The following is a 16,332-nucleotide window of genomic DNA, read 5'->3' on the forward strand; positions in this document are numbered from 1 at the left end:
CTCGAGACTTCATAAAGTTGAGCCGGGACTTGAAGGAGACTGACCAGGGCGGGGATCTCTGGGAGGAGCTGGGCTCCTGGAGGTTCAGGAGCCCACCGAGTCCAACTCTATGATCCAAACTTCCTTTTCATAAAACTCTGTGCTTCTCACTTCCTGTCTCCCTGCCTTAAATACCCTCCGTCTTCACACAGAAGCCAGGATGTGCACGTGGCTGCCCGGGGCTGCTCCGGCTGGTGCCGGGTTGCAGCCCTTTTTCCTTGTCCTGAATAAATCCTTTTGGGTGACAGAAACCTCGTTGATATTACCGCTTAGTCGACACCCTCCATCTGTCTGGGGGAAAGGTGGGATGCCCTGTGGAGGGTGACGGGGACAGGTGACACCAGCGCGTGAGCCGGTCCTCAAGTGCGGCGGGGGCGTTGGCACGACCTGCTTTCCTAGTTGGGGTCAGGCTGCACCCCAGACTTCCAGCATCTGGGCCTCCGTTTCCTGACCCGGGGGCGAGCGCCAGACCTGTCCCTCCGGTCCCTCACAACTGTGTCCCTCTCCAGCGCTGGCCGCTGACATGGGAGGCTCCAGGCCACTTGTGGACAGTGCCCGGTGCCCCAGGACGTGCTCCCACGGCCCAGCCCTCCCCGCGGAGCCCCGAGGACAAGGGCTTCGCGCCTGTCAGACTGGGCCCACGGGCTGGTGGGGAGCGGGCGACAGCGGGGGCCCTTGAGGCCCGCCAGGTCGCCAGCTCGGCCACGAAGGGGCGCTGGGCTGAGCCCCAGCCGGCCGGCACCCTCGGCCCAGGCCGGCCTCCTGGCGCCCCAGGCGCCCCGGAGCCCGCCCCACCGGGCCCGCGCTCCAGAGGTTGTGCACCCGTGCGTGCGAGCTCTGCCCGGAACCTTGGTCCGGCCCCGACAGCGGCGTCAGCAGTGGGCCCGGACGGCTTTCCCCCGAGCACCGAGGCCAACGGGGTCGGAGGCGGGTGGGCAAGGGAATCTCGGGGGCCGCCAGGGAAATCCGAGCTCCGCGCTCCGGGCGGACGTCGGGGAGGCGGGGCAGAAACTAAAGTGGGCGGTCCGGGGGGGCGGAGCTGCCGGGGGAGGGCAGGTCCAGATCCGGGAGGGGCCGGGAGGCGTGTGGGCGTGGCCATTCCGGGGGCGGGGCCGACGCCGGGAAGGGGCGGGGACTCTGTGCTGCTGCGGGGCGCGGGGGCCAGCAGGAGGCGTGGCGCACCTGCAGCTCACGGACACTCCGCCCCCGCACCACGGCCCAGCGGCCCCCCGCCCCTGACCCCCCGCGGGCCTCGGAGGGTTCCCTGTAACCCAGCCGGTCTCCGCACCCTGGCGCGCCTACTCCGCGGTCGTTGGCCCCCGCAAGTCATCCCACGGGACCCCTCACGGGACCCCCAACGCCGCCGGCCGCGCACCCGCCCGGAAGTAACGACTTCCGCCGCGGCCCGGCCGGTGCCGGCGTCGCCATGCCCTCGTTCTGTGACCTGCTGCGCGACTGGCAGCGGGGCGCGCAGGCCGCGGCGCGCGGGGACTGGGGCTGCGCCCTGCGCCACTTCTCGAGCGTCCCGGACCCGCCCGCCAGGATGTGCTTCAACGTGGGCTGTGTGCACCTGCTGGCCGGGGACCCGGAGGCCGCGCTGCGGGTGAGGCAGGGCACCCCGGGGTTGGCCGCGGGGACCCTACCCGCTGGGAAGATGTCTTCTGGCCCTGGGGAGCGCGCAGGGTCAGTGAGTGCTGTGATCAAGACCCAGCTGCAGGGATCAGCCCAGGGCCCCCGCCCTTCCTCCCGACGGTCACCTGGAGATATCCCTCCAGTGTTCTGCCTCAGTGAACACCTACCGCACATGGGAGCTGTGTGGTCGTGGGACCCCACCCTGAGCTGAGTCAGGGCCAGGATGGGGGTGCAGGACTCCCTCAGTGCCTCCACTGTATGGTGACCATGTGTCAGACTCTACAGTCGTGGGGAAAGGGGGGAAGGGAGGGCAGTGGCTCAGGTGCTCACTGCCCAGGTGCTAACATACCTGGAAGTGCTTGAGGCTGGATTCCACTTGGAAGGGGTCACCTGTCTCCCAGGGTATAGGGTTTGGGACAAGGGCTTCAGCAGACACCTGTGATGTGGTGAGGAGACAAGGTGTATGCCCAAACCCCAGATCTGAGTGCTCACCTCTCCCAATCTGCTCCCCCAAACAGAACCAAAAGCTCTGGGGTGCACAGAGCCACTTTCTGCCCTGTAAACCTATTTGTATTCAAGAGACGCATGCTCCGGGCAGAAAGACCAGATTCTTACAGTTGTGCAGACGGTCAGTGAAAACCTGCAGGTGACAAGAGGATGTAAGAGTCTCAATGTCAGTGCCTCAAAAACATCACCATTGGAGGGGACGGGACCCCGCCTATCGTTTATTACCTCAGCATACGAACCCACAATCCTCAGTAACCTTTTCAGTTTAAAACGTCCAAAAAAGGAAACCCGATCTCTGGACAGCAGGTGACTGTAGGCGTAAGGCTGTCCAGTCATCACTTCTGCATAATTTAACTTCTGTGATTTAACTGGGGAGAGGGACCAGGGTTGTGGGCAGAGGGTCTGAGGGCTCACTTCTCCCCTCCCCTACCAGGAGGAGATGGAGTGCTGTCTCAAGTCAGTCAAGCTGAGTGACAGTAGCATCGGCATTTTAGTTGGGAGGGCGGAGATTTAAAAAAGTAGATGGAACAGCTACCATTAATAAAACCGACTGTCTCTGAGAAGCAGGACAGGGGTTGAGGGGCAGAGCTGGGACTGCAGTCTGTTGTCTGAACATAACATGAGCCTTGATTTGGCTGCTCTGTGTGGCGGGAGAGCAAACAGATGCCACCCCCGTCAGTACCTCTGTGTGTACCTTCTACTGTGGGCTAAACTCAGTTCAAACCGCTTGGCTGGATTGGTTAGAGTAAGACCGTGACACCCCTCCTGCCGCCTGCGTTTAACTGAGGGCTGCTGTACTACCTCCTGTTCTCTCTGCCCTCACGAGGGACAGACCTTGTCATTTCTGAGTGTGGCTTAAGGAGCAGCTGTGCCTTACACACATGCTAAGATTTCTGTGTTGCTCTTTTTTCTGATTACACTAGATAAGTGTCACTTAGTATGAGCTAGCAAAAATAGGATTTAAAAAAGACAAAAATCTTGCATAACTCCATCCCCCCAAGGTAGCTCTCATGAATGCACTGGACTATTTCCTTCTGCGTTTCTGCTTGTCCTCGTGGTGAACAGTTGGTTTGTGACACCACCTTGCTCGCACACCCAGGCACAGGCTCTGAGGGCCCCAGATGGGCTGCCACAGGCGTGGAATACCTTGGCCCCGTCACTGGTCATCCGCCTGGACAGCAGCTGTGACACGGGGTGATGGGGTTATAGACCTTGGCGTTCCATGGGCATCTCTGTTCCCAGGCCTTTGACCAAGCGGTGATCAAGGACGCCTGCATGGCTGTCGGCTTCTTCCAGCGAGGAGTGGCCAACTTCCAGCTGGAGAGGTGAGCCCAGGGGCACCTATTCCTTCTCTGACAGCCCTTTGTGCTCTTGCCTCCGCCTCTCCCCCATGGTCACCTCTCACTGACCCCTCCTGGACGGGAACCTGGGAGCAGGTGCTGTGGTCACACTGAGCCGGATGTAGGACAGAGCCGCAAGGTGAATCTTGTCTCCATGTGCTTTTGTGGGCGCCCCTGTGCCTCTCCCACGTCTGCTGTGCGGGACTGGTGTACTTATGCCCTTCATGCAGGCGTGGGGCCGAGGAAAGGCTGGAGCGCTGTGTCCCAGAATGGAGGAGCTTGGAGCCTCCTGATCGCCGGGCTGTCTGCCCTGTGGCCCTTCCCACAGCAGCAGGCAGGGCTGCAGGACAGGCCCCACGGAAGGCCCTGTGCTGGGCAAGCAGGCTCTGGGGTGGCCTCCCCTCTCATCTGTAGAAGCCTCCCTGGGGGGTGAGGGTCCCGGGGGCAATGCACAGCCGGGTCTCAGGTGCAGACAGGGGCCCCAGGCAGGGGAGCAAATGCCCAGAATTTAGAGCTGGGTCAGAGCCATGGCTGTGTATTGACCCTTTGACCCCTTCATTGGGGACTTGAGTGCCCACTGTGGGCTGAGACCTGGGTCACCAGCCCTGCCCTCAGGTGTCCCTGAAACTGGGCGCAGGAGGAAGGCTGGGACAGAGCTGGTCCCCTTTTCCTGCGGCTGCTGAGGTCCCCGGCTCCCCTGCTGCTGCAGGTTCCAGGAGGCCCTGTCTGACTTCCGTCTGGCCCTGGAGCAGCTGCGGGGCAATGCCGCCATCGACTACACACAGCTGGGCCTGCGGTTCAGGCTGCAGGCCTGGGAGGTGAGTGTACATCGGGCTCCTGCAGGGAGCTGGCCTCCAGGGGCTGGGCCGGCTTGGGGCTCATGGGTGGAGGACCCAAGTGGTCCTGCCAGGCCCCTGGGTTCCTGCAGGCCCCGTCCTCTGGGTCCTGTTGTCTCGTTGCTGTCACAGCTGGGGCTGTGTTCACTGGCTCAGAGGTGCCCTGCAGTCCCCACCAGTCACTCTTCCCCCAGGAGGTTCAGGGTGGCAGTGGGGGTGGGGCCACCAGGAGTGCGTCTACCTAGGACAGGGGCTGGTGGCAGGAGGGAGCGCAGCTTGGCTATGGGCCCCTGGCAGGGGCAGGCAGGGGACATTCCCACCCTCAGCTCTGCGCTTGGCCCCGTTCCCTGCCTCTGGGTTCAGTGCTGGCACTGAAGGAGGGTTATTGGTACAAGTCCTGCAGTGCTCCCAGGTGCCCCAAGCCACAGGAAATCCTGGGGGAGGCCCGCAGGGGCTGGTCCTTGACCCACCTGTGTCCACCTCCCAGGGATCTGAACAATACAGGGCAGGGCATGGGGTGTTGGCCCATCAGGATTCCGGGAGGGTGGCCAGCTGACTCCAGGAGCATGGTGTTACCTGGCAGGCAACAGGGACAGACAGAGGGCCTCAGGAAGGCGGGCTGGTCTCTCCTGTTGACATAAGGTGGAGACGGGCAAACAGTTGCTATCCCCACAGCAGCCCAGGTGTCTGTCGGGGCTGGGCTCCCAGGAGCACCAGGTCCTTGCTGGCGACAGCCTTAACCCAATCCATTGTGTCTGTCAAAATGTTCTTTCACATGGGGGGAGGGGACAGGACCCCAGACTCACAGGGGTGCAGTCACAAGGGCTGTGCAGGGAGGGAGGAGACACGGGGGGTCCCGCCAGACACAGAAAGGGGGTGAGACAGGTGGGGAGGGTGCTGCAGAGATGGGGGACCAGCCTCTGATGTTCAGAGCGGAGGCACCAGAGCAAGGGACCGACCACTCCAGTGGGCTTTGCTGGTCAGAGCCTGGCACCAGGGAGTGACCACCGCTGAACCGGGCAGGCTCCGGCAGGCCGGGCGCCCAGAAAAGCTCTGGCAGCTGTGGCTGGGGGGGTGCCACAGCTGGACGGGGCAGGGCTGGGGTCCAGGGGCACGGCCAGGAGTAGGGGCTGGCCTGACAGTGGTGATCACCTTTCACCTGACTCCCAGGTACTGTTCAACGTGGCCTCAGTGCAGTGCCGCCTGGGGCTCTGGGCCCAAGCCACCCTCAGCCTAGAAGAAGCCATCTTCAAGGGGCCAGATGGGGCCCGCGAGGACCTGAACACTGCCCTGGACCAAGTACAGGTGAGGAGGGCAGGTGAGGGGGCCAGGTGAGGAGAACTAGGCCAGCCCTGCCCTCTCGGGCTCCTGAGCTGACTCAGATCAGCCTACAGGGCCCATAGCCTGCAGTTTGGGGCTCACGCCTATACAGACCCCCAGGATCAACTATATGAGATGAAGAAACTTCTAGACGGCAGTGGCCCATGTGCCCAGGTGTGGAGGCTGGGCAAGGGCTTCCCATGGCCTGTGGGAAGTGGGTGCGGGCACCAGGTAACCCCTTCTGCTCCAAAGCCCAGGGCCTTCAGCAGGTGCAGGCCTGGTCAGCTGCTCAGGTCTGCATTGGCTGGACCTCCCTCCAGAAACAGGCCTTCCTGCAGCCTCGGCGGGTTCCCAGGGGCGAGGTCTTCCAGCCCCACAGGCGTCACCTGCAGCACCTGGCACCTGTGGATTTTCTGGGCAAGGCCAAGGTAAAGGGGGAAGCTTCTTGGGCCCCAGGTGCTTAGGGGCCAGCAGCACCCAGCAGGCCAGAGAGGGGTGGGTGGCCAGGCCTGTGGTGAGCTCATGGGGTGTCCTGGGCACTTGCGCTCTGCTCACGGGGACACATGGGGTCTGGTCCATGTCGATAGAAAGGCCTTGGTGTGTGGAGAGCGGGCACAAGGCTGGGCAGTGTCTCCAAAGGCGGCTCATTTCCGAGATCCTTGGAACTGGGGAGACAGGAGCCGCCAGGAGCCGCCTGCAGAGGGTGAACCCCGCTGGCAGTGCTCCCTGCCTGCCACCACCGCAGCCGTGGCTCCCGAGACACAGGTCCCAGGAAGGGTGTTAGGCTGACGGGTGCACATGACCACCCTGGGTCAGGCCGGCGGTGCCACCATCACAGGACACTGAGGAGCAGCTCGTCCCCAAGGACAGGGTGCATGTGGGGAAGCAAAGAACAAATCATTTTGGTTTTGAGCTGGTGGCCCTTGGGCCAGCCTGAGACCCCCGGTCACCGAAGGCCAGCATGCATGTACAGCCGAGGGTGAGGGCACGTGCCACAAACACCACGCCTCTGCCGACATCTGCTGGTGGAGACCGGAGCTGGGCTGCACCAACTGGTCAATCACAGTAGAAGACTTTCTAAGAAACAAAATGTTTTAAAAGTTGTATTACAAATAAGTTTAAATGGTCAGCACAGTTGTTTCCTTTATCAAACATGTTTCTACCTCCAGGGGGAGGTCCAGCAGCCTTGGGCCAGGGGAGGGCAGCCCCCACCCACAGATGGCAGACGTGGAGGTGCAGGGCGGGCAGTGAGGGCTGGGGAGCAGACGTCTCAGGGCCCCTGGAGGTGTGGCTGGGCGTCCCCTGACCTGGCAGCCCCCCTGCTGTCCCTCACCAGGTGGTGGTGGCCTCTGCTGTCCCTGACGACCAGCACGAGGGTGTCCGGCCTCAGCAGCCCCAGGTGGGTGGACGGCCTTCCTGCCAGCCCAGACCCCTCATCTGGCATTTTATAGGTCAGAGCACTCCAGACCCTTTCCTGCTGAGGAGGGGAAATGCTGCACGTGCTCTCAGCCCTCCCCGGCTCCCCAGCGTTCCTCTGATTTGAAATTGGGGTGACCGTCCCAACCCATATGAGAGAGAGTCTGTAAAATCATGGAGCCTTGCCTGGGGGAGGCGACGCCAGCCCACCTGCCCCTGACACCCATGGGGGTCGTGTCCTCAGCGAGGTTGTCGCCCTGTGCCTACAGGTCCAGGATGAGGATGGTGAAGCCAGGCCTCGAGCTGGCCCCAGGTAGGAAGGGCGTCTCCCGTCTGCGTGCCTGCTTCTCTGGGGCTCCCGGAGTGCCCACTACCCGCCAGGCCATCACGTTTCCTTTCCAGATTGAAACTGGCCAACTCCTGATGCCAGAAAGAGGCACCAAGCCTCCCTCTGCCCTTCCCATGTCCCCGTTTGTCCAGAGGCCAGGCCTCCCTGTGTCCTGAGCCCCGTCCTCCCATGGACACCCGCTCGGGCCTCAGTGGGCTCCAGAGGGCCGCCATGACCCCAGGCAGCATGGGGGGTCAGAGCAAGGAGGGGCTCAGGATGGGCTGTGGGCTGACACGAGCAGCCCCCGCTGGCATCGCCAAGCCCGAGCCTCGCAGAGGGGGCCGCTCCACCTGGCAGTGTTCACACTGCACAGCGTGGGGGCCCAGCAAGCCCACCCTGCAGGGCCCTCGACCAAGGAGGTTGCGGGCAGGCTGCATCAGGGAGCAGCGAGCCCTGAGAATGAGGCCCCGTCTCCCCCCAGGGCTCACGACATAGGCCCCTGCAGACCTGGCACCCCTCCTAGCCCCAGGATGCCCCCTGATGCAGAGATGGAGATTGGCCCTGGCCAGGCAGGGCGGGCCGACCGCTGCACGCCAGGCGCCTACGAGGAGCAGGTGAGTGTGCCCAGGCCAGGTGGGGCGGGCAGGGGCCACAGTCCTGGGAGGACCCTCAACCCCAGGCTGGGTGTGGGGACCAGGGGCCACAGCAGGGCACCACGAGCGTCTGAGGGCAGGACAGGCGGCTTCCTCGCCCACTGGGACATGGGCTTTGGCGTCCTCCGTCAGGCCAGGGATGTGGCCCGAGCCAGCCACAGTGACCGATGCCCGGGTTGGGGGCATGCTCCCACTCAGCAGTGTGAAGCTCGGGGCCTGGCGGTCCCTGAGGGCCTGGCCTGCAGTGTGCACGTCCCTGCTGGCACCTCCCACCCACTGGCAGGGCCCCTGTCACCCCAGCCTTCCTTCATGGACATGGGGTGCCCCCAGATGCCCTAGGCTGGGGTGAGGCCGAGGAGGGGACCCAGGCTGACCACTGGCCCGAGCCAGCACCAGGAACTGGGGGTTAGCTGTGCCCAGGGAAGGTGGTGAAATCGAGGGACAAAAAAACTGGACAGTCAGCTTCACTGCTCTCGGGGGTTTGGTTCACTTGGTTGGGCAGGTCGGCACCCTTCACGCAGCCCCTCCCGTTACAGCAGCACTTAACTGAACCCCGCAGCGGTTAGAGTGGCAGGCGCTAAGTTCGTGGGTGGGTCTGAAGCCCTCGACCCTCCTGACATGATGGGCAGCAGCCTCCAACAGCTTTAACTAGTAAACCTGATAAAGTCTAAACGCTTCATTTATAAACTTACACTGTCAGACGCCCGTTTGGAATGAGGGCCTCAGTCAGCTGGTCAGTGTGGCTGGGACCTGGGCCCTTCGGGGGTGTCCCACTGCCCCTCTCGCACCCCCACACAGACAGGAAGCCCAGCTGGTCCCTGGGGACTACCCACTAGAGCTGCTGCCTCATGTTGGGGTGAGCGGGGGGCGACCGATCCACCCGCACTGTAGTCCCCGGGCCTGTGGGGACCTGGTCCGTACCCTGAAGTCATCCCCAGCATGGTTTGGATTTGTGGTTTCCTGCCTGGCCAGGCCAGCTCACAGGCCACACCCCTCACTGCTGGCTTTGCTGGGTCCATGTCCAGGCACCAGGCCTGGGGAAGCTCTCCCCAACTCAGGGCCCCCCCCCGCCCCCCACCCCTGGGGCCCAGCAGAGCCTGTGGCTTTCCTTGCAGAGGCCCCACACTGAGCAAGTTGGCAAACAGGTTCCTCCAGGTAAGGGCGTCCTGAGTGGGTGGGGGTGGGGCGCTCTGTGGAGGGAGCAGGCACCTGGGGGGGCTGGGAGCAGCCTCTTTGACCCCCAAGGAGGAAGCGGGCCTTTCTGTGGGCGGGTGGTGTTGGCAGCCCCTCTAAAGTGTCCCCTTTGGGTGGGGGTGGCTGCCTGAGTCCCTGCCCCACCTCTCCACAGAGCTGCCAGCGGCTAGGGGCCCAAACCCTGAACCCTCTGAGGATCCCTCAGGCGCTGGGGTAAGAGGCCCCTACTTGCCACTGCTTGGATGGCCCGGGGACCCCAGCTGATGAAGCTTTATGATCCCTTAGCAGCAGCCCTCCCACCCTCAGTCCCTGCTCTCACCCCTAAGGCCCAAAGCCCACCGCAGCCAGGCCCTGGGCACGCAGACCTGGGGCGTCAGAGACCCACCCCCGCCATTCTGCCTGGCCTCAGGAAGTGGCTGCGGGGGCCCCTGAGGCCTTGGTGACCATCACGGTGCAGTGTGCCTTCACCCTGACCCTGAAGGCCCCAAGAGGAGCTGACCTGTCCAGCCTGCGGGCCCTGCTGAGCCAGGCCCTCCCTCTCCAGGCCCAGCGTGGGCAGCTCAGGTGGGCGGGAAAGCCAGCGCCTGCTGCTGAGCAGGTGGGAGATGGGTGGGTGGGCCCAGGTGGGACCCCAGGGCAGCTGGACGTGGGGCTGGGCGCACCAGGCTGCAGCGTCAGAGGCCAGCACCATCGCACAGCCCCTCGCTGCCCAGTCTGATGAGTCTCTTTGCAGTTACCAAGACTCTGGTGATGGGCGCTGGGTCCCCCTCCCCGAGGAGGAGGCCCTGCAGAGGGCCTGGCGGGATGTGGCTTCTGGCCCCAGCGGGCTGCGGCTCCAGTGCCGAGTGAGTCTGGGGACAGCCATGGGCGGGGGTCAGGGCGGCCGTGCCACAGAGTCCCAGACCCTTTGGTGGCCACTGGCCCTGTAGCGTCCCCTCTGCCACAGGGAGCAGGCGGCCGGCCTGTCCTCTACCAGGTGGTGGCCCAGCATGGCTACTCTGCCCAGGGTCCCGAGGACCTGGACTTGCAGCCAGGGGACACCGTGGACGTCCTGTGTGAAGGTTAGGCAGGCAGCCGCCCTCCCCGTCACCCTGCTGGGGTCACCTGTGCACTTGGGGTTTCTGCGAGTGGACATTGCTTAATGCCTGGATGTCCCCCTTTCAGTGGACCAGGCATGGCTGGAGGGCCACTGTGACGGCCGCGTTGGCATCTTCCCCAAGAGCTTTGTGGTCCCTGCCGGCCAGTGTGTGAGGCGCTCCGACTCCCGACCCCCTGGCCCCAGTGATATCAGCTCCAAAGGGTCCCGTGGCAGGAAGTTTTAATAAAAGCAATCTGCCCACCAAGATGTGACTCGTGTCCTGGGCTCGGTCTCTCGGGTCCTGACTGAGGCTCAAGGGTGTGGGGTGGGCTGCTTTCCGAGAATCCCTTGGCCCCTCAGGCCGGGCAACAGCAGGGGTCCAGGCTGGGCCTTCCCCACAGCTCCTCCGGAGGCTCTACTGGCCCCAGGGCCTCACCCGCCCCTCCCAGGGAGCCAGGCCCCTTCTTGCTACAGCCATCATGCCCCACTCCCAGGCTGGCCCCGGCCCCGGCCCTCTAATGCCACAGTCACAGCATCAGAATGCACTGCGGGGTCCTGGCAGGCTGTTGTTTGTGCAGCGAGTCCCCCGCTGCCCTGGAAAGCACAGCGGAGAAGGGGACTTGGGTGCCAGAAAGGGAGGCCACGATGAGGACCACAACACAGCCTCCTGGGCCAGAGCAACCCTGAGGGCAGAGACCACAGGACAAGCCCAATGGGGGCCCCATAGGGGTCAGGGGCTCAGCTTGGCTCTGGCCAGCACGTGTCCATGCTGGGTTGGTCCCGCCGGGCTGTGGGAGCTGGCTTCTTCCTGCACCAGGGGCCAGCTAGCTCAGTCCTGGGGCCAGAGGAGCTGGACCGCAGCCGCGGCAAGGACGGCCACGAGGGTCAGCACCATGAAGACAACGCCGGCCGTCCACACACTGTAGCTCTGTGCCCGCCACTGGGTGGGCGCCTCAGCCGGGATCATGCTGGTTAGGTTCAGCATGTAGCCCAGCGTCCAGCCAACATCAGTGCCACCGGCCTGCAGGACACACAGGTGGTCAGGGCTGCGGCCGGCCGCCTGGAGCCCCACGCCTCCCCAGCCCGGGAGGTGGCACCTGCTTCCGGAACTCAATGCTGGACCAGGTCTCTTTGCTGAACCCGTAGCCGTCGAGGAGGAGTGTGAGGATGTACAGGCCCGAGGCACAGTAGTCACGCAGCCAGCGCTCCTGCCCCGGCCAGGCCGCCTCCACCTGGGCCCAGGAGGTGCCGTGGCAGGTGAGGCTCCACCTCCCAGGCCACCAGAGGCTGGTTCCCCTGGGTCCTGACTCCGGGGCTCCTGCTTAGAGCAGGATAGCTCCCCCAAGTCCCACTAGCCACATTGGCCGGAGGGGCGGGTCCCCCAAGTCCCTGCTCAGTGAAGCTGCAGCTTGGGGAGATGGGCGAGGGCAGGGGAAGCGGGCAGATGGGGACCCGCCTACCAGCCTCCAGGGCTTCTGGCAGAATTCCCAGACTGTGGCATTGGCGGTGGCCAGCGGCTGCCCCGAGGTGAGGTTCAGGAAGTGGAAGGTGTAGTAGAAGCTGGAGAAGGCCTGCGGGAGAGGACGGGCGTGCCGGCACTGGGGAGGAGCCCAGGCAGGCCACGTCCCCCACCCACATGGGGCCTCAGAGTCCTGGGCCCACCAGGGACCAGGCCCCTGGGGCTGCAGAAGGGGGTGGGGCCCTAGAGCAGGGCAGTGTGGGTGCTCACGTAGAATGTGCCCTGCACGGGAGGCTGGTAGACCCCATTGAAGGTGCAGTTTTCTCGGCCCTCGCAGCTGGAGAAGTTGAAGAGTTCTTGGATGGCTGAGATGCAGGCCCTGGGGTTCCCCGTCCCTTCCACAGTGAGGTTCTGGGTGAGGTCTGGGGGCACTGTGGCGTGCACACAAGGCGACTCGAACACGGGGGCCAGGGACAGTGTGCCCTGGTAGCCACTGTGGTAGCATGGGTGACGGACTCGGGGGGCTGGGCTGCTCTGCAAGGTGGTGGAGATGGCCTTGAGCACCTGTCAGGGACACAGGTGCCCGCCGGCCCTGCCCCACCGCCCCGTCCTCCCTGCTGCCCCCCAGGCCACCCCTGCTGGATCCGTCCCCCGCGCACCCCCCTACCCCCCACCAACCCACCTGCACCAGCTGGGCCAGGAGCCTGAGGAGCATCTGGTCCCGCCCGAAGCAGAGGTGGCTGTGGGTGTAGACACGGTGCTCGAAGCCGTAGAGGCGGAAGGTGGCCTCGGTGCTCTTGTCCAGAATGGGAACTCCGGGCACGAAGGTGATCTGGGCAGAGGCCCCACCCATGTCCAGAGCGCCCACCAGCGTCCCCTCCAGAGGCCGGATCCACTCTCCAGAGAAGGAGTACTGAGCACACATGAACACTGCGTTCTAGCACCGGCCATGCTGACCCAGCCTTGCTCAGCCAGCCCCCGCCCTGGGACTGCCCATGGCACCTTGACCAGCAAGCCTAGGACGTAGTTGATGGTAATCCAGCCTAAGGCACCTTCGTCCTGCCCGGCCAGGAGCTCAGCGCCCCAAAAGTCCACAGGAGCCTGGCCCAGGACCTCAGTGACTGCTGCGAAGATGTTTGCCGCCTGAGAGCTGTTCTTCTGGCTGGCAGAGGACCAGGGGCAGAGGACCAGGGGCTGAAGCTGGCTGGGAGCCCGCAGCCACCCACCCCGCCTGGGCATTGGGAGCGTGGTCCAGCTCACCTGAGCAGCCGCATGCCAGCCGTGGCCCCCAGGAACGTGGGCGTTCCCTGGTGCTGGGCCTCTGGAATCAGCGCCAGCGCCTCCTCCAGGCAGCCCCGCAGGCTCTCGCCAGCCTGTTCGGGGCTGGAGGCATAGGAGGAGATTCCGGGCCCTGAAACACGACACCCCAGGATGAAGCTCGAGGCTGCTGGCCTTGATGGCCGGCTGGGCTGAAAGGGCCCGTGGGGGGGTGGATAGCGGGCCCCAAAAGGTGCGTCCACATCCTCAACCCTGCCTGGGACCTGGGACTGTGGCCTTATTTGGAAAAAGGGTCTTTGCAGATGTGATTAAGTTAAGGGTCTTAGGGTGACACCATCCTGGATTCCGTGGGTGGGACCCAAATCCAATGATGGGGGCACTTGGAGGAGGAAGGAGAAGGGGTTTGAGTCACAGGGCAGAACTGTTTCGAAGCCAGAGGCAGGGGTAGAGATGGGAGGGGTGCAAGCTGGAGCCCCCAGAAGCTGGGAGAGGCAGGAAGGCCGGACACGGTCTCTGTAGGCTCAGGTAGGGACGTGTCCAGAGCCCTGGGAGGCACCCCATTGGCCAGCTGTGCCATCGTGGGCACCTCACTCACCCTGTCTGATCCCCTCCCTGTAGTCAGATTGGCTGACTTGCTGAGGGATGGTCCTACCTGGCTCCACCCCCCGGGAGCCCCAATCAGGTAGCGGGCAGCTCCCTGGCACCGCCCGCGATCAACAGGACCGCCCACTGACCTTTGGCCTGGCAGGCCAAGGCTTGGCTGACCACGCCTGTGTCATTCTCCTTGTCTGCAGGCCACCGATACACAAAGAGGGACGTGTGGGAGGACCCGGCATCGAACACAATCCCAAACTGGGAGTGACACCAGGGTCAGGAGGGCGGGGGGCCGGCATACTGCTCAGCCCAGCCCGGCCTCCCCTGCTCAGGGTCTGGGGCGCACCTTGGTGTCTGCGGGCAGGAGGACGTTGGTGGCCTCCACCAGGATGAGAATGAGCGTGGTGACTCCTGAGGCCACTGCAGCCCCCAGCAGGGCCGCCCTGACCCGCTCTTTCCAGGTCAGCCTCATGGTGGGGGCAGGCCTGGGCCTGTGGGGAGTGGGCAGCAGTTGGCAGACTCTACCACTCTGGGGCTCAGCCCACCTTGGCTGCGTTGATGGGCAGGGCCAAAGACCATGCCTGGGGAGCCCAGGGTGTCGCCAGCATCGGAGGGGCCTGGTCTGGTGACAAGGCTAGCCTGAGACACACAGCACTGATGGCCCAGGAGAGCCCCTTTAATGTCACAGCAGGAGCGAGCAGAGCTACCCCACTTCCCTAAACCCCTGCTCCCCTCCCCCCAGCTCTGCAGGTCAGCTCCAGACTCAGCTGGGAGGCCCAGGACTCCAAATGTCCGGCCCACCTACTCCTCTCTGTGGCCCCTCCCCAGGCGGAGCCCTGAGGCCAGGCCTGAACCCCGCAGGCACAGGTGACTGCCTGGATGTCTCCCGCTGCAAAGGGGCCCCCGCCTGTAACCCAATGAATGAGGCCAGTGGGGTCCCAGGAAGCACATCTCCTCTACTAGAGGATCTCAAGGCCAGGAGTTCTTAACAAAGACATCTGGCTTTGCCTGAAAACCCAGCCTCCGGGTTCTCTGAGTCTGAAACTTCGTAGTTGGCCCCTGGCAGCTGGCCTGGGGCTGCAGCCCAGCAGGGCCCCCCTCCAGGCCCCACACGTCCCCCAGCTGGGCCATGCACACAGGGTCACCAGGAACTTTGAGCCAGCTGGCACCACTGCCCAAAGGAAACTGCTCACCGAGGTTCATGTGATTTTGTGTCATATCACGTATCCCAGGGCTCCCGGCCTCCCCCGCAGTCGGGCAGGCTGTGTGGCTCTGATTCCATTTTACTAAAGGGAGACAGGGGCTCAGAGAGGGGCCCTGCTTGAGCTGCAGTCAGGCCTGACCCAGATGGGACCAGCATCTAGGCCACTGGACACCTCACAGAGACAGATGACAGACGGGGACCAGGACACAAGGACCCCACCTCCAGAGGATGTAGCACCGAGTTCCCAGCCTGAGCCCCCATTTGGCAGGCAAAGGGGTGAGCAGACTTTCCCGAGAGTCAGACCATCTCCCCCAGGACCGGTCAGCACCCCCGGACCATGACAGCCCCCCAGGACTGGTCAGCCCCCTCAGACCAGGACAGCCTCCCCAGGACCGGTCAGCACCCCCAGACCAGGCAGCTCCCCCAAACTGGTTAGCACCCCCAGACCAGGTCAGCCCCCTCACCTGGGCAATGGGACAGCCAACAGCAGCAAGAAGGCAGCTGGACTGCTGTCCCTGAAGCACCTGCCAGGTGCTGTCCTGCCTCTCTCCTCCCCTCCCCAGCTAGTCACCACCCCCCTGCAGCTGGGTCTGGAGCTGGGCAGGTGACTGGCTTGGAAGAGGCCAGAGCTGCCCACCCCCAGCTCCCAGACCAGGCAGCTGACGCTCAGTGGGGGTGAGCTCAGGACCCCGCCCAGGGTCATGCCCCACTGGGGAGGGTTCCCCACCCCCTGCCGCCCAGGCTGTGCCCTCCACTTGCTGCCCAGAGTTGCCACCCACCTCTACCCACTCTGCTCTGGGACTGTGCAAGTTGGCCCCGCCCCCCGAGGCCGCTCAGACTTTGCTCCCCTACCACACCCACCCCGAACGGAAGAGCGCCAGGGCTCAGGCTAAGGGCAGGTCAGTCAGGTGACTAGGAGGGCTGGAGGGCTGGGCCAGAGCAAAGGCCAGCAGCAAAGGACAGCCTGCATGGGGCGGACGGGGGCACTCCAGCCCTGGCACTGGCGAGTTAGGCTGCTTTAGGCAGGCTGTGTCACATGTGTGGACTCCTGTGACTGCCACCACAGTCGGAATCACCCAGCACAGCCCGTGCCCCGCTGTGGTCGTGCCCTGCCCCGGCCCTTACACCTTGGCTGCCCTCTGCAGTTTTGTCTCCGGGAGAAGGTCCGAGGGAGGCACTGAGCCGCTCTTGTGCTCAGCGTGAGGCCCCGAGGCCCAGCTGTCCTTTCGCTGCGCCCACGCTCAGTCCAGCGGCACAGGTTGGCCTCTGCTGTTGAAGACATTTGGGGAGCTTCCGCTTTTTTTTTTTTTTTAAGTTTTTTTTGGGGAATTGGGGGGCGGGAACAGCGTTGGAGAATCAGGGAAGGGGAGCAGACAGGTAGACAAATTGCTGTTTTGTTCTTCAGTCTAGTTGTGGAGGACGTCGCTTCACTGGCCCATGTTGGTATTATCATT

General features: G+C 64.1%; 2 protein-coding genes across 8 annotated transcripts; one reads left to right on the forward strand and one right to left on the reverse strand.

Moving 5' to 3' along the window:
* Positions 1–1,174: 1,174 nt before the first annotated feature.
* On the forward strand, positions 1,175–10,608 carry NOXA1 (NADPH oxidase activator 1). 5 transcript variants are annotated; one of them, XM_019641136.1, is made up of 14 exons: positions 1,175–1,642; positions 3,421–3,503; positions 4,228–4,336; positions 5,525–5,659; positions 5,941–6,102; positions 7,011–7,073; positions 7,360–7,403; positions 7,900–8,032; positions 9,187–9,226; positions 9,420–9,478; positions 9,675–9,829; positions 9,999–10,110; positions 10,195–10,326; positions 10,430–10,608. In XM_019641136.1, exons 1-14 carry the CDS (start codon positions 1,466–1,468, stop codon positions 10,514–10,516), a joined length of 1,491 nt encoding a protein of 496 aa, XP_019496681.1. In that variant the 5' UTR covers positions 1,175–1,465; the 3' UTR covers positions 10,517–10,608. The 5 variants fall into 5 exon arrangements, with proteins under 5 accessions (XP_019496681.1, XP_019496659.1, XP_019496670.1 ...); XM_019641114.1 differs by having other exon boundaries at positions 10,212–10,326; XM_019641125.1 differs by having other exon boundaries at positions 5,995–6,102; positions 10,212–10,326.
* Positions 10,609–10,700: 92 nt separating this feature from the next.
* On the reverse strand, positions 10,701–15,606 carry ENTPD8 (ectonucleoside triphosphate diphosphohydrolase 8). Of its 3 annotated transcripts, none has more exons than XM_019641109.1 (11): positions 15,343–15,428; positions 14,868–14,960; positions 14,021–14,165; positions 13,815–13,932; positions 13,063–13,213; positions 12,805–12,964; positions 12,485–12,715; positions 12,073–12,336; positions 11,804–11,914; positions 11,441–11,575; positions 10,701–11,364 (listed from the first exon to the last, which is right to left on the reverse strand). In XM_019641109.1, the coding sequence occupies exons 3-11, from the start codon at positions 14,144–14,146 to the stop codon at positions 11,173–11,175; spliced, it is 1,488 nt and encodes a 495-aa protein (XP_019496654.1). In that variant the 5' UTR covers positions 14,147–14,165; positions 14,868–14,960; positions 15,343–15,428; the 3' UTR covers positions 10,701–11,172. The 3 variants fall into 3 exon arrangements, with proteins under 3 accessions (XP_019496654.1, XP_019496649.1, XP_019496645.1); XM_019641104.1 differs by having other exon boundaries at positions 14,021–14,296; XM_019641100.1 differs by lacking the exon at positions 14,868–14,960 and having other exon boundaries at positions 15,343–15,606.
* Positions 15,607–16,332: the final 726 nt, after the last annotated feature.

Source organism: Hipposideros armiger, unplaced genomic scaffold (assembly GCF_001890085.2).
Source record: "Hipposideros armiger isolate ML-2016 unplaced genomic scaffold, ASM189008v1 scaffold_3, whole genome shotgun sequence".
In the NCBI taxonomy this organism is placed as follows: domain Eukaryota; kingdom Metazoa; phylum Chordata; class Mammalia; order Chiroptera; family Hipposideridae; genus Hipposideros; species Hipposideros armiger.